The 16,972-nt window shown below is 49.0% G+C and overlaps 1 protein-coding gene across 1 annotated transcript; it reads right to left on the reverse strand.

The window, feature by feature from the left end:
• Nucleotides 1-3,308: 3,308 nt before the first annotated feature.
• On the reverse strand, nt 3,309-16,589 carry C1RL (complement C1r subcomponent like). The gene is given in 7 exon segments (XM_043561890.1): nt 3,309-3,918; nt 3,920-4,356; nt 7,826-7,900; nt 8,037-8,150; nt 9,856-10,035; nt 15,795-16,033; nt 16,490-16,589. Coding segments are annotated over 7 exon segments (1,464 nt in total). The 5' UTR covers nt 16,573-16,589; the 3' UTR covers nt 3,309-3,582.
• Nucleotides 16,590-16,972: the final 383 nt, after the last annotated feature.

The following is a 16,972-nucleotide window of genomic DNA, read 5'->3' on the forward strand; positions in this document are numbered from 1 at the left end:
CAATATGGCACCATGTTTTATAGGGCAGCTCATGCAGAGCAGTCGTCTGAGTTTTTAGACCTTCGGAGTGTATCCCGCTTGTTTCTCCAATGAGATTAATCCCTCCATCCCTCCACCTACCCGCTCCACCTACCCACTCATTCCTCCATGTAGGGACGTACCTATTTTAATGTGCCAGGCACTTTCCCAGGCAACGGATAGCGAGGACTCACAAAGATGGGGCAGTTTCCCATTAGGCAGTGGCCAAGTCGTCACTGAATGTACTTAGAGAGCCGGCACAGGGAAGACGCAAGGTCAACCAAGGTGCGGGAGGGTTCCTCCAGCAGGCCTGTACGTCAGAGCTGAGGAACGGATCTGATGGCGGGGCTGATCCATGACTTAATCCCTGACATGACCCATGACCTTGTCAGGTTAGGAAAGGCAAAAAAATAGAGGAGAGGGATAAGGACCAGATCAGGAGACAAGAAAGACGGGGAACCTTGCTTAGCGAATTGCGTGTCAGCAGGCTGACAGCGCTGTGCGTATGTCTCGTGTGGTGTTCACAGTGGAGGCAGAATAGCAGAGGTTACGGGTTAAGGAGCAGTGGTCCAAGAAGGTAAGTCTTAGCTGAAGCTCTCCCATCCGTCCCAGGGATCCTGAGTTCTGTCCTGATGTAGACGACATGACTGGAAAGTGACAAACCTGGGGCGCATCAGCTCAGTCCCAGCCCTGCCTCCCCACTGCCCGACCACTGAAAGGAACCCTTGACTAACTTACACCAAGGATAGAAAGAAACAGCCAAATGAAGATTGCTTCTGCCCTGGCCTAAAAAACCAGTATCGAAGACGGTCTATTTTATTGTTCATTCCTCTCAGGATTTGATTCTGGGGGGAAAAGTTTCTCTCCTAAAGTTATGGTAAGTTTCCTTCTGTGGGTATATCTAAATCTAGACAGATGGCTCTATATAGATATAGGTATATAATTTTTGGCTTGGCTGGGAGAAACATTTTTTACAAAAATATTTTAAAAATTATTTTAATTTTTGAGAGAGAGAGAGCATGAACAGGGGAGGGACAGGGGTGGGGGGACAGAGGATCTGAAGCGGGCTCCTCACTGACAGTTGGCAAGCCCAACACGGGGCTCGAACCCACGAACCGTGAGATCATGACCTGAGCCGAAGTCAGACGCTTCACCGACTGAGCCCCCCAGGGGCCCCAATTTTGTTTATCTTTTCAAAAAACCTGCTGTTAGTTTCACTGATCTTTTTTTTTTTTATTGTTGTTTTGGTCTGTATTTCGTTTATTTCTGCTTTAATCTTTGTTATTTTCTTCCTTCTGCTAACTCTCTATTCTTCTTTTTCTAGTTCCTGAAAAAGAAATGTATTCCCATTTATAATAGCCTTAGTGTTTATTTATTTTTGAGAGAGAGAGTGCAAGCAGGGAAGGGGCAGAGAGAGAGGGAGACACAGAACCTGAAGCAGGTTCCAGGCTCTGAGCTGTCAGCACAGAGCCTGACGCGGGGCTTGACCTCATGAACTGTGAGATCATGACCTGAGCCAAAGTTGGATGCTCAGCCGACTGAGCCACCCAGGTACCCCTCATTTTTTCAATAATAAAAATAAATAAAATAAAACTAAGATATGCTCATTAAATACAGTTTAGCAAAGTTTAGCAAACACAAAAGATTGGGGAAAACAAAACAGCCAAAATTATACCAGCTACAACAACTTCTGATTAATATTTTTGGGTATTTTTTTTTAACTTTTAGGCTATTTTTAATCGTCTTTTATACTATAGGTTTGAAAATGGTTTTAAAAAAATCGACGTAACCACCTGTATGTACAACTTTGCATCCTGCTGTTTTTCAAGATCAATTCAACCTTTAACCACATAGCTAACTTGACCTTCCATGTTAGCACATTGGCTCTCTTCTGTGTTCTGGCATTAATTTCCTATTTCCATGTGAACAACTGTACTTTACTCGGGTCTTGCACTGTAAATCACCTCGAGTCCTTACTACAAGTTAAAGAGTTGGTCTTCTCAGGTGGAGCCTGGACCGGGGTGTCCCGTGGTGCTGGAGGCTGTCTGTAGAAACATCCAGCCCCGGGCTGGGCTCAGCTTGGTGTCCACAGGAGGTGCGGCCGGCAGGAAAGTGTGAGCAGGTGCATCACGATGCATTTGTTAAAGACCTGCATCTGTGAAGTGCTCTCTCTCTCTCCTGTCTCCAGAGACATTAAAAAAAAAAATCACTCTTGGGGTGCCTGGGTGGCTCAGTTGGCTGAGCATCTCACCGAAGCAGGAACTCCCAGGGGGCGTCCGTAAGGATGTGGGGACTGGGTAGGGGAGGTACAGGAGGTCTTGAGGACAATCAGGAGGTATCATGGTGTACCAGAAAGCAGACGGCCTTCGCTGTCCGGTATCCGCTGGGGGTTTGGGGCAAGCCACTTTCTCTCTCTGGGCTTCAGTTTCCTCATCTGTGAAATGTGGCCCGTAACACATCCATGGCAAACCTGGTGTGAGGAGTCCATGAAATAACATGAGAAGCACCTGGTGTGCGGCAGATGTCAAACAGAACGAACTATTCACTTCGGTAACTGCAGCTAGGAGATAGGGTGAGGGGTGAAGCCGAAACTCTGAACGCGGGAAGGTCCAGGAAAGGGGCTTTGGAATGTTTCAGAAATGAAAGCATTTAGGACCACATCCCTCATACTCCACGTGAACAGGGGGATGAGAAGGTGACAGACTCCCAGGAGAGTACAGAAGAAGCCATGTCAGCAGGAGATGAAGTTTATTATTACTATTTACTTTATTTATTGAAAAAAAATTTTAATGTTTTTAAAAATTTTTGAGAGAGAGAGAGAGCGCGCGAGAGAACAGGGGAGGGGCAGAGAGAGAGGGAGACACAGAATCTGAAGCAGGCTCCAGGCTCCGAGCTGTCAGCCCAGAGCCTGACGCGGGGCTCGAACTCCAGGACTGTGAGATCATGACCTGAGCGGAAGTCGGACGCTTAACCAACTGAGTCCCCCCAGGCTTTATTTTATTTTTTGAGAGGGAGAGAGAGGGCGCAAGTGAGCGAGGGACAGACAGAGAGAAAGAGAGAGAATCCCAGGACGGGGGGGGGGGGGGGGGGGGGGGGGGGGGGTGAGAGAGAGATGGGGCTGGAGCTCACCCCATATGGGACTGGAGCTCATGGAGTCCCGTGAGATGATGACCTGAGCTGAAATCCAATACTTAATGACTGAGCCACCCAGGCACCCAGAAGATGAAGTTTAAAGACTGAGCCACCCAAGCGCCCAGAAGATGAAGTTTAGAGACTGAGCCACCCAAGCGCCCAGAAGATGAAGTTTAAAGGCAACCGGCTGAGATGTACAGGGATTCCTTGGGTGGAGCACAAACTCGCAAACTGGAAGGAAGGGAGAGGATGAGGAGGAGGGGGGCCTCGGGAAGGAGGAGGAGTTCTGTCGCATGAGGGATAGGGCAGCAGGAGCTCGAATAGAGATTCTCTGCCCCCATCCCCGTCCCCGAGCCCAGTCTGAGCTCCCAGCCCTCTCCTTTCGGGGTGGGGGCCTCCAGAGTTGAGGGTCACTGCTCAAGCGCCCCAGGGTCAGTCCTTCCCCCCCATCACTCCTTTGATCCAGTCCAGGTAGTTGAGCACTTTGGTGTAGAAGCCATAGCCCTTGCCGCACCCGACGCCCCAGGATACGATGCCCGTGGCCACCCAGTGATGGGCGTGCTCATCCCATACCACATAGACGCCACCACTGTCCCCCTGGCAGACGCTCTGGTGCCTCATCTCATCCCCAGCGCAGAACATGTTGTCCGAAAACACCTCAGACCTCTGCTTCTCTTGGAGCCAGGCCTGGCAGGCCGCCCTCGGGGCGACGGGCAGCCTGGAGTACTTCAGCTCGGTGGTTAACCAGCCCCTCTCCACGCCGAAACCCACTGACATAGCCCAACACGCCGCTGCGGTAGAGGGTCTCACTGTCGGGCAGACAGACCGGGAGGAGGCTGGGGCCGAGGGGGACGCTGTGTTGGAGCTCCAGGAGGGCAATGTCCCCGTTGAAGTCGTGGGACTCGTTCTGGCGGTAGTCGGGGTGCACGACCACACGGCGCACAGGGTGACTTCCCAGCCGCAACATCTCGTCTAGGCTTGTGTGGCCCAGGAAGACATCCACCCTCCGGTTCTTCCAGGGAAAGACGCTGTCCTTGGGATAGATGGTGTGGGCGGCGGTGAGGATCCACCTGTCGCCCAGCAGGGCCCCCCCTCCACGGCCGTAGATACTGGTGAAAGCTTGCCAGGGGAAGTTGCCCAACTTGGCTTTGGAGGAACCGAGGGCCTCTTGGTTCTGGGCGATGGGGGTGAGTGGCCGGCCACAGACTGGAAGAGAAGAGGGGTACGGGTGTCATCAGCAGCTGCATCAGGATACATTTGTTGAATGGGGCGCCTGGGTGGCTCAGTGGGTTAAGCTGTCAGACTTCAGCTCAGGTCAGGATCTCACTGCTCGTGAGTTCGAGCCCCACGTTGGGCTCTGTGCTGACAGCTCAGAGCTTGGAGCCTGCTTCAGATTCCATGACTCCCTCTCTCTGCCCCTCCCTGCTCATGCTCTGTCTCTGTCTCTCAAAAAATAAATAAACGTTAAAAAAAAAAAAGATACACTTGTGAAAGACCTGCTTCTGTGAAGTGCTCTCTCTCCTGTCTCCACAGATACTTTAAAAAAAAAAATCACTCTTGGGGTGATGAGCATCCCAGTCTTGATTTTGGCTCAGGTCATGATCCCAGAGTCATGGGATTGAGCCCTGTGTCAGGCTCCATGCTCAGTGTGGAACCTGTGTAGGATTCTCTCTCTCCCTCTGCCCCTCTCCCCTGGTCTCTCTCTCTCAAAAAAAAATCACTTATTTATTTTACCTTAATAATGGGATTAAAGGGGCGCCTGGGTGGCTCAGTCAGTTAAGCGTCTGACTTGGGCTCAGGTCATGATCTCGTGGTTCATGAGTTCAAGCCCCACGTTGGGCTCTGTGCTGACAGCTCAGAGCCTGGAGCCTGTTCCGATTCTGTGTCTCCCTCTCTCTCTCTGACCCTCCCCCGTTCATGCTCTGTCTCTCTCTGTCTCAAAAATAAATAAACGCTAAAAAAAAAAATAATGGGATTAAAAATTTTAATTCCAGTGTAATTAATTTCACGTGTACAATATAGTGATCCAACAACTCTACACATTACTCAGTGCTCACCGTGGTGAACTGTACTCTTGATCCCCTTCACCGCTTTCACCCATTCCTCAGCTATTTTTTTTTTTATTTTTTTTTCAACGTTTATTTATTTTGGGACAGAGAGAGTCCTCAGCTATTTTTTAAAAAAAATTTTAAAAATATAATTTATTGTCAAATTGGTTTCCATACAACACCCAGTGCTTTCCCAACAAGTCCCTCAGCTATTTTAAAGCCACTTCTCTAGACTCTTGGTGGGGCCAGCCTGAGCACAATCATGCAGCCAGCCGAGGTTGTCCTCAGCGTCTGTTGTCTTTGTTTTCTGTGCCCTTCCTTCATTTTTTTATTTTATTTTTTTTCAGTTTTTTTTTGGTAACTTTTATTTATTTATTTTCAACATAATACTTAATTATATATATTTTTAATTTACATCCAAATTAGTTAGCATATTCTTCTTCCATTTTTATTTTTATTTTATTTTATTTTATTTTATTTTTTAAATTTTTTTTCAACGTTTATTTATTTTTGGGACAGAGAGAGAGACAGAGCATGAATGGGGGAGAGGCAGAGAGAGAGGGAGACACAGAATCGGAAGCAGGCTCCAGGCTCTGAGCCATCAGCCCAGAGCCTGATGCGGGGCTCGAACTCACGGACCACGAGATCGTGACCTGGCTGAAGTCGGACGCTTAACCGACTGCGCCACCCAGGCGCCCCCTTCTTCCATTTTTAAAAAAATTTTTATGTTTATTTAGTTTTTGAGAGAGTGCAAGCGGGGGAAGGGGAAAGAGAGAGGGACGCACGGAGTCCGATGCAGGCTCCAGGCTCTGAGCTGTCACAGCACAGAGCCTGATGTGGGACTCCAACTCACGAACTGTGAGATCATGACCTGAACCAAAATCGGATCCTTGACCGACTGAACCAGCCAGGCGTCCCGACCTTCCTTCATTTTTAACATCTTCCACTATCACCGGCCCTCCCACCCACCCCCCAAAACAGTGCTCAGGCTGGCCCGAGAGCCTTCTGAGGGTCAGGAGTGAGACCTGAGAAGTTTGTTCCGACTGGGTTAGAAAGGCAGTGCTTTGGACTCAAAAAAGTGGGTTTCAAAACGGTGAACTTGAACCCTTGTATTTGCTGGTGGGCGTGTAAAATGAGGCAGCCACAGCAGAACACGGTCTGGCAAGTCCTCAAAGAGTTAAACATACAAGTATGATGGGACCTAGCAATTCCACTCACAGGGATAGACCCAAGGGAACAGGAAGCATATGTTCACACAGAAACGTGCCCACGAAGGCTCATAGCAGCACGATCCATAAAGGGCAAAATGTGGAAACAGCCCAAATGTCTTTCACGTGATGCATGGGTGAGCAAAAGGCAGGGCATCCCCACGACAACGGACTCCCATTCAGCCACCAAAAGGAATGGAATCCCGATACCTGTTCCCACATGGCTGACCCTTGAAAACGTGACGCTAAGTAAAAGAAGCCAGAGGCAAAAGGCCACATACTGTAGGATTCCCATTATAGAAAACGTTCAGAACAGGCAAATCCATGGAGACAGAGAGATTAGTGGTTGCCACGGGACGGGGAAGGGTAGATGGAGGTACGGGGTTTCCTTTTGGGGTGATGGAAATGTTCTGGAACTAGTGGGAATGGTGGCACGAGCTTGCAAGCATATTAAAAATGATTGCATTGGACAGGGGCGCCTGGGTGGCTCAGTCGGTTGAGCGGCCAACTTCGGCTCAGGTCACGATCTCGCGGTCGGTGAGTTCGAGCCCCGCGTCGGGCTCTGTGCTGACAGCTCAGAGCTGGAGCCTGTTTCAGATTCTGTGTCTCCCTCTCTCTCTGACCCTCCCCTGTTCATGCTCTGTCTCTCTCTGTCTCAAAAATAAATAAACGTTAAAAAAAAATTTAAAAAAATGATTGCATTGGACATTTTTAAACGGTGAAGTTGGTGAATCTTATGTTATGTAAATTGTATCTTAATAAAGAGTCTTTAAAAAAAATGGTGGACTTTCTGGCACTGTGACATCTAGGTAGGGAGATATTTTGGGGACAGAGAGCCTGTCTATATATGCTTCAAGCAGACCATCCCAAGAGACGGGTTTCCCTTATTTCCACTCTGCGGACCCCTCTTCTCCTGTACTGTCCCATTTGATGAACTTCCTTCCTGCTTTTCCTTTCTCAGTTATCTCTTTTGTTGTTGTCGTTAATTTTAATGTTTTCTTTAATTTTGAGAGAGAGAGAGAGAGTCAGAGCGTGAGCCGGGGAGGGCAGAGAGAGAGGGAGACACAGGATCCGAAGCAGGCTCCAGGCTCTGCGCTGTCAGCACAGAGCCTGACGCGGGGCTCGAACCCGCGAGCCGTGAGATCAGGACCTGAGCCGAAGTCGAACGCCCAACCGCCTGAGCCACACGGCCGCCCCTCCTTTCTCAGTTATCTCTTGATCCTGAAGAAAAAGAGACAAGATCCTTGCCTCTCCTTCTCTGCGCCCTCCTGGTTCCCCTTTCCCCTGCACTTCTGCCTTTATCTCTCCCTTTCTACCCCAAGGCTTAAACCTCCGTGTCCTGCTCCCACAGGCCCCATGTGCAGCTGAGACTTCTTTGGGAAGTGGCCACCGGAGGGGCGATGGCAGGTCACTACTCACCAGGTTCACAGCGAGGAAGCTCCTCCCTATCCTGTGTCTCCTTCCAGAGGCCCTGGGTTGTGCAGGGGAGTGCCCCTGAGGAGTGAAAAGACAGGAGGCAAAGAAACAGGCTCAGCCTTGGGAGGTGGGGGTGGCGGGCGCCAGAAGGCCTCAGGCCTCCTGGTGGGAGTGAGGCAAGTAGGAGCCAGTTCCCCAGCAGGTGGGGGCTTACCTGCCGGCACTGCCTGGTAGTAGGGCTCCTGGCAGTGGTTCTGGATCTTGGAGGAGTTGTCTTCAGCTATGCTGATGGCCTCAGAGCCCCCACTGGGCCGACTGTGGTTCACCCCTGTAGGAAAACAGTGGTCATAAGGACCTAGAGCTGGCAACCCCGGGACCCGATTCTGGCCCACGGCCATATTTTAGTCTGACTTGCACAATCTTTTGTTTAGAACAACCGAAATGGGGCGCCTGGGTGGCTCCGTCGGTTGAGCGTTCCGACTTCGGCTCAGGTCATGATCTTGTGGTTCGTGAGTTCGAGCCCCGCGTCGGACTCCGTGCTGACAGCTCAGAGCCTGGAGCCTGCTTCGGATTCTGTGTCTCCCCCTGTCTGCCCCTCCCGCTCCCCTGATCGTGGTCTATGTGTCTCTCTCAAAAAGCAATGAACATAAAAAATGATAAATTTTGAAAATAACCATGATAAATAGGGTATAGGGAAACAGGTAGTTTCAGACATGGCTAGTCAGTATATATGAACAAGACTTCTTTGGAGGGAAATTAGCAATACCAAGATTTAAATTGCAAGCGTTTTTTTTTTCACCTGACATGTACACGTCTAAGAATTCACCTTCGTACACGTGCTCAAGGTGTATAAACAAGGAAGGATACCCTTAGCAGCAATGTTTGTGGCAGCAAAGTATCAGTGGAGGGCTGGTTAAATCCATTGCATGCATCAATCAAAGGAATATTGTGTGGTCATTCAAAAGAATTAGGCAATGCTAGCCACATGTACATGGGATGATCTTTTTTTTAAAAAAAATTTTTTTTTCAATGTTTTATTTATTTTTGAGACAGAGAGAGACAGAGCATGAACGGGGGAGGGGCAGAGAGAGAGGGAGACACAGAATCTGAAACAGGCTCCAGGCTCTGAGCCATCAGCCCAGAGCCTGACGCGGGGCTCGAACTCACGGACCGCAAGATCGTGACCTGGCTGAAGTCGGACACTTAACCGACTGTGCCACCCAGGCGCCCCCATGGGATGATCTTTAAGACATATTATTGTGTGAAAAATACTACATTTAAGACGTTTCATCAGCAATCCTTTCCTTCCCTGTAAGAATATGTATAATTGAATGGCATAGATGTCTTTGGAAAGATACCAGGAAGTGGACAACAGGGCTGTTTCTGGACAGGGTAGCCAGGGACTAAGGGCCAGAGATCAGAGGAAGACTTACTTCTTATATTATTACCGTATTACATTATTTGTATTCACCATATTATGTTATTTAAAAAAAATTACCATGTGCTAGCATTATCTTTCCAAAAAAAATCCGAGTTACCATTTGAAAATCTAGAATTTCACTTAAAAATCTGGAATTTTGGGGGTGGCTGGGTGACTCAGTCGGTTAAGCGTCCGACTTCCGCTCAGGTCACGACCTCACAATCTGTGAGTTTGAGCCCCACGTCAGGCTCTGTGCTGACAGCTCGGAGCCCGGAGCCTGCTTCAGATTCTGTGTCTCCTCCTCTCTCTGCCCCTCCCCTGCTCGTGCTCTATCTCTCTCTGTCTCTCCATAATAAACAAACATTTTTTAAAAATCTGGAATTTTTGGCTTCGTTTGAAGGATGAGATGATCTGTATGCATTTGGCCTAGAAGTCTGCATGGAAAAGGAGTGCTGGAACCGAGCAGCGGCTGCTCTTTGAATTGGGGCACAGGTGGGGCCGGGAGGGATCACTGGTCCCTGCCTCAGTAGTCACTCAAGCTTCCCCATGTCACTTCAGGATACTAGGGGCCATGGCCGTGGGCAGAGGCTGCACCCCCGGGACAGACACTCACCCACAGCTTGGTAGAGAGCCAGGAAGCCCCTGTGGAGGCCAGTAGTCCTGTCCTGAGAGGAGGCGGGTGCTCGGAAAGTCAGCCGCAATCGATTCCCTGGGGACACAAACTCCCTCTGACCAGGGGGGCTGCCCAGCGGGGAGCCCTGCTGCCCACAGAAACCGGTTCGGGTCCATCCCACTGGCTGTGATCTGGAAAGGGGAGGGTGGGCAGGCAGGTGTGGGGTGAATCTGCACCACAGGGTCACGTCCTGGGCGTAGATTCTAGAAGGTCTGCCCACCTCTGGGGCCCAGAAGCTGTCCCTCGGGGAGATTTCCTCAAGTAGCTTTCTGTTGCATTACTGACACCCAGGTTTCTTTCATCCATGACCAGATACCTCGCACATTTCTTTCGCCTACCATAATTACCTCAAAGCCCACCATAGTTACCTCCTTTCAAGAAGCTCCTTGGGAACCTCAGGGTTTCTCCAAACAGTCCACTGGATTCTCAATTCTAAGAAGGCAGGAATTACATCTATTTTGCTCACCACTGACTCTCTGACGCTCCAAATGGTACATAGAGCGCCAGAGCCTTGAATCAAACAATATACAGACGTAAGTCCTTCCCATCCAGCCTCCTCCACTCCCATCACCTTCCAGTTCGAGTAACTTCCTAGGACCAACGTCTGTGAGGCAAAGACCCTTTGCAAAGACTGAGCCCCTTGGGTTCCTCGCTTTCCTGTTCTTCTTCTTTTGGAATGTTCCTCTGCCTATACTCCATAAACTTAACGGTGGCCACTGACACGGGGTGAAATCTATGGACATGGTGTGTGTACGTTGGCTATTGTGCTTAATATGTTCGTTGAGCAGGCTGTCTCTGTTTCTGTCCCTTCTGGCTGCCTCCCCCCGGCTCAAATCCCTTCCTGTGGGTTCCCCAATCCAAGGAAGGGCACCTTGGAAGGAGTCCCCCCGGTCCATGCTTCGTGCCTAATCTCTGTTCTGGTGCACCGCTCACTGGTCAGCTCATTTGATTTCTGAACCTTCATGTTGACACACATACTCTGGGTTCTTGCTAGCTCTCTGCTTCCTCATTCTCTCCGAATCTCGAATTCCCTTAAGACCCCATCCAGCCCGTCTCTTCATGGTCACAGCAGCTGGGTGGAAGTTGGCACAAAGAAAAGTTTTGTCCCAATGCTTTTGCTTCCTTAGAACATCAACAAAACTAATCTCCCTATTTCAGAGACCTACCTCTTGGGGAAGAAGCATTTTACCCTAGAAAATGGTCCTTTACTGATATACTTGGTTGTTAAATGCTCCAGTTTTCTTCTTCCTCTTCCTTACGAGCTGTTGGCTAACTAAAGTCACTTAAGAGTCTAACTAGCACGTAGAATGAACACCCGCTGCAAGTCATCAGACTTGTGTTAAATTCCAGACTTTGCCCCGACTCCCCGTGTGACATGGCGGGGGGGGGGTGGTTTCTTAACTACTCCAGCTCTCAGTTTCCTCCTATAAAGCGAAACCTCCTATAAAATGGCCCGTAAGTCCTCTTCTAGCCAGGACAACATCACGCCCTATGATAGCTGTCCAGCATCTTCACGCGGAGCCACCTGCTCGTTCAAAATTCATTTTGTTGTGTGTTCTACAGAGGCTTGGGTTCCACTCATTCTTTCGTTTAATCCTTTATTTATTTTTTTAAGTTTATTTATTTACTTTGAGAGAAAGAACATGAGCTGGGGAGGGACAGAGAGAGGAAGAGAGAGAGAATCCCAAGCAGGCTCCACGCTGACAGCATGGAGCCCGATGCGGGACTCGATCTCATGAACCGTGAGATCATGACCTGAGCTGAAATCTAGAGTTGGACGCTCAACCGAGCCACCCAGGCGCCCCTCATTTATTCTTTTAATAAAAAGTTATTGGCTATGTTCTATGTGCTAGGCAATAGAACACCGTGCTAGGTGTTGGGGGGGGGTATAGATACAAACACACAGTTCTGCTACCGAGGAGCCCACAGGCTGGCTGAGTACACTGACAAGTAAAAACGGAACTGAACTACAGGGTGTTGAATTCTGCATTTGAGGTGTCTGTGTGCTTTGCTCTGGACACAGAGAGGAGGGAAGAGTCCTATTCCTGAGCTTAAAGTCCCTCATTGACAAGGAAGAGTCAGGCCAAGATCACAACTGTCCGTGACTGAGAAGAGCGGGGCTCACGGTAGGTGCTCAACGGACAAAGGCTGAATTGAAGGAAGTATAGTCCCGACTGCCAGTTAAATCTGAAGCACTACACACACGCATTTATCTCCTCTCCCACCTCAAATCCCACCAACGTGACAGCAAAGGGATAAAATGGTATTACGCGAGCAAGGACAAAAAAGAGAGAGGACGGCGTGACAGCGGATGAGAGCTGTCCACACTTTGGAAGATAGAATGGAGATGGACCATGGCAATGAGTCTGCAAGGATAGAAACCAACACAGAGCGGGCAGATTCTCATCACACAACCCAGGGAGGTTCCAGAAACTGGGGTAACCAGGAGCCCCTGAGGATGAGGACGAAGGAAGGGCTGATGGAAAGCCTATGCGGGGAGACCTCAGAACTCTGGATCCCTTTGCCCACCCTGTGCATCCGGGCAACTCCTCTGGCTCATCCTGGCAGATGACCTGAGCGTGAGCCAGACAGCCTGGACTTGGGGTCCGCCAGCCCACTTGATGGAGGAGGTGAAAACCACAACTGAGAGCAGAGGGATTAGGTGGAAGTCCACGTGGCAAACAATGAGATTCCCTTCTCTGCTTGTTTGCCAGAATGTCAGCAACCCTGAGCAGGAGGCCAGAGGATTCTGATCTGAGGTCGGCTGTCCCCAAGGAAAATACTTCTGCGAGCTAATATCTGGGAGGCGCCCAATAGCACAAATAGGTCACCGTGTTGATAACTCTATTTCTGAAACTGTCACTGCACAAGTTTTAGCTACCCACACAGAGAACCCAGTGCCAGCCAAGTATTTCACTCTTAAATATGAATGGAGAGCCAAGGATTATCAGACATTATAGGATGGTTTCTAACACAAAAAACAGAGACCAAAACAAATGAACAATAAAAGGGAACTTGGGTGAGGCAGAGATAATACAAGGGACAGAAGAAACCTTTAAAAATAATCCCCGTAGAGGGAAAGAAGTAGATATGGCCTCAATGAGACAAGAACAGTATTTTATAAAAAGGCACGTTTTGAAGAATGACCTTTTAGACGTGAAAAAATGTTAGCAGAAAAAAATTGATTAAAATGTTATTTAAAATGAAGAGATCTTCCAGAAAGTGGAACAAAAAGAAAAAGAGACGGAAAACAGAACAGAATGGATTAACAAAACGAGAGAATCAGTCCGGAATCTACAACAACTCAATCACAGGAGTTCCAGAAAGAGAAAATACAGAAAGCAGACATCTGGAACTTAACAAATAATACATGACTGGTGGGTGGGGAGATAGGTGATGGGGGTTAAGGAGGGCACTTGTTGTGATGAGCACAGGGTGTTGTATGTTGAGTGTTGAATCACTATATTGTACACCTGAAACTAATATTACAATGCATGTTGACTGGAATTTAAGTAAAAACTTTAAAAAATGATTAAGTGATGGAGAAGAAAAGTACAGCACAAGGAATGTAATCAATAATCAATAATATTATAATAACATTGTATGGTGACAGATGGTGACTACACTTATTGGGATAAGCACCGAGCAATGTACAGAATTGTGTATTCAATATTTTGTACAATTGAAATTAAGATAACATTGTATGACAACTATACTTCAGTAAAAAAAAAAAAAAATGTAAGAACATTCCCAGAATTGAAGAATTAGATTTAAAAAGTCTCTACGTTAGAGGGCGCCTGGGTAGCTCAGACAAGTATCCGACTTCAGCTCAGGTCATGATCTCATGGTTTGTGAGTTCGAGCTCCGCATTAGGCTCTGCGCTGACAGCTCAGAGCCTGGAGCCTGCTTTGGATTCTGTGTCTCCCTTTTCTCTGCCTCTCCCCCGTTCACACTCTGTCTCTGTCTCTCTCTCAAAAATAAATAAACATTTAAAAAGGAAAAAAAAAGTCCCTACATTAGGGGTGTTTGGGTGGCTCAGTTGGTTAAGTGACTGACTCTTGATTTTGGCTCAGGTCATGAACTCACGGTTGTGAGATCGAGTCCTGCATTGGGCTCCGTGTTGGGTTCCATGCTGGGCATGAAGCCTGCTTAAGGTTCTCTCTGTCCCTCTGCCCTTTCCCGCCACCGCTGAAACTAACTAAATAAATAAATAAAGTGAACAAACACAAATAAAAATAATAAAAAGTCTCTAGGTTAAAAAAAAACCTGTACAATGAGTAGAAAAAGACTCATATCAACAATTGTCCATCAATGGTGAGGGTAGAGCTGGGACATTCAGGGTATGTACGATCCTTTACAAGTTATTTTCTCTTGCTCTTTCTGGAGCAGAATGTTCTCCCCCAAATGGGGTACTATACCAAGAAGAGAATGATACGGGATTCAGTTCCAACACAGGACACGTAAAGGAAATGCCCAGAAGGAAGGGTAGGGAACTCCCAGAATGCCTGAGGCTCTAGACAGCAGGGGACTCAGACTGAGGAGATGAATCACCAAGAGCTCTTCAGGGGGATGTCACCAGTACAAAGGAGGACTAGAGATTGAGATGTGTGGTTGATTGTGTCGATTATATAGAGAGGATATTTACTGTCCTGGCTAAGAGTCTGGGGAGATTAGTTACAGACAGAACTAAACAAACTAAAAATCAAATCAAAAACAAACAGAAACCCCCTAAAATTCCATGTGGTTACCGACTCCTGGGAGACCCAAAAGTTGGAGAAACAAGGACATAGAATTATGGTACACCATATGCTCAGAAGTGAATATTTTAATTGTTTTAATGTTTTCTTTATTTTTGAGAGAGAGAGAGAGAGAGTTAGAGCGGGAGCAGGGGAGGGGGCAGAGAGAGAGGGAGACACAGAATCTGAATGAAGCAGGCTCCAGGCTCCGAGATGTCAGCACAGAGCCCTACGTGGGGCTCAAACTCATGAACTATGAGATCATGACCTGAGCTGAAGTCGGAGGCTTAACCGACTGAGCCACCCAGGCGCCCCTGAAGTGAATGTTTTAAAGTCAAGAGAATGCAAATAATGAGTACAGAGTTAACTAGAAATGCTAATGGTGGTTGACAGGGATGATGGGGGTGGGGACATGTGGAAGGTCTAAGAGAGGTAAATAGAGTCCTCATCTTCTATAGTTAGATATTAAGTGATCAGATGCAAAAAGTAACATAATAAGCATGCTATTTATACATATGGGCGTAAATGCCAGACGGAGCAGCTACATGAACTGTAGGTGCTTCCCCGGGAGGGGCAGTGGGGCTGGGAAGAAGGCTGGAGACGCTGTTTTCCTGATAAGCCTTGGACGATACTCATTTTTAAAAAGAACTATGTGCACGGTATTATTTCGATAGGAATAAAATTTAACCCAAGAGACAAGATAAGGGGCCGTTTCTAGAGTGTTCTTATTCTGCAACTTGAACCGTCACCTGGTCTTTTGTGATTATTTACGCCCAGCCTCCTGATCTGACAGAGCCTGCGCTCCACCAATACTCGATGGATCTTTAAACGACTGATACGTGAGTCCCGCTCTTTTACTCCAGGGTTTGGCGGTACTTGTGTGTCCCTCTGTACGACTTCCAAAGGCAGGGAAGTCTTTTTTGCTCTTTTGCTCTGTGGGGCCCACACGGTAACGCGGGCAGGGACAGGGCCGCTGGTTGAAGGCTGTGCCCTGGGGCAGATCCTGGCCTCCCAGGTAAGCTGCCTGAGCCCCTGACTTGGACTCGTCAGCCATCTTTTGCCATTCAGGGCACAGCCACACCCCCCTGCCTCTGGGCTCCAGGCCGGGAGCCTTCCTCCCCAGAGTCCCTCCAGGACCCCCACCACAGCTCACTGTGACAGAGTCCTGCCCGCAGTCCTGGGACGGCTCCAGGTCAAAGTCCTGGAAGACAAGTCTCACGGCGAAGCCCTCTGGAGCCTCGATGTCACTGCTGCTCTCTTGGCCTTTGACATATGGCTCTGGATACCCGGGGGATGTCAGCTGCTGGGGTAGCCGCTGGGCCAAGAGCACGGAGCCCTGTGTGGGGCAAGCCTGGAGGACTCCCCAGAGGAGTAGCCACCACCTGTGCGTGGGTGAGAGCAACATGTGGCCACAGAGCTGTGGCCTCAGTCCTTGGGGCCCCCGGCACCTGCTGGCCACTCCCTCATCGTCCCTCCTCACCCTGAGCCTCCTAGCCAGCCTGAGCTTGGACTGTGAGTTTTCCACCATTGCTCATCTCCCTGGCCAGTCTCAAAGTAGGGGGCTGCTCCCTGCTTCAGCAATTTTCAACCCCCCCCCCCCGGGATCTGAGGGAGCAATGGTGGTAGGAGGGAGGGACATTTCAATATGTTAGTTTCCTGGCTCGGACAGGAAGGCTGGGGAAGGCTGCTAGAGGCTACAGGCAAATTCCAGCTCCCTGGGCATTAATTGGCTGTGTGTGTGTGTGTTGTGTGTGTGTGTGTGTCCTTGGGTCTGCCTCCCCCTCCCCCGCCCCAGGGCCACTTCCCTTTCTTCCAGGCCTCTTCAAGGGCACACTCACATCTTGCCTTGGCAGCTTGTGGAGTGGGGGCTTCTCCAGAGGTAATTTCCCCACTCTGAGACCAGGCATCTGGAACTGGACATCTGGGAGGCTTGGCCCACGCCGGGGAACAGGAGGTGGGGCTGGGGAAGGCCTTGTGGGGGAGGAGGGAGAAGTTACTGGAAATGAGTTAAGTAAATGCCGCAGTTCTTTTTTCAATTCTCTGAGTTGCGCGCCACCTGCTGTCTGATTCGGGAATAGTTTGCCCACCACGATTTAGAGGAAAGACCTCTCCAAAAACCATATTTGCCCTCAGAAGACATCGGGGGCTGGGGAAGGTGCTGACTCTTGAGTCTTGTGTACTACTTAAAACTAATTTTTGCCTCATGCATGTATCACACGGTAGGGTCGCTCCCTCTGAGTTAGGGCTGTCACCTTTAATGGCCATATGTCTCCCTCCCTGATTTTTCCACTCATTTATGTTACCAGACTGCATCTTGTAGA

Source organism: Prionailurus bengalensis, chromosome B4 (genome assembly GCF_016509475.1).
Source record: "Prionailurus bengalensis isolate Pbe53 chromosome B4, Fcat_Pben_1.1_paternal_pri, whole genome shotgun sequence".
NCBI lineage: Eukaryota > Metazoa > Chordata > Mammalia > Carnivora > Felidae > Prionailurus > Prionailurus bengalensis.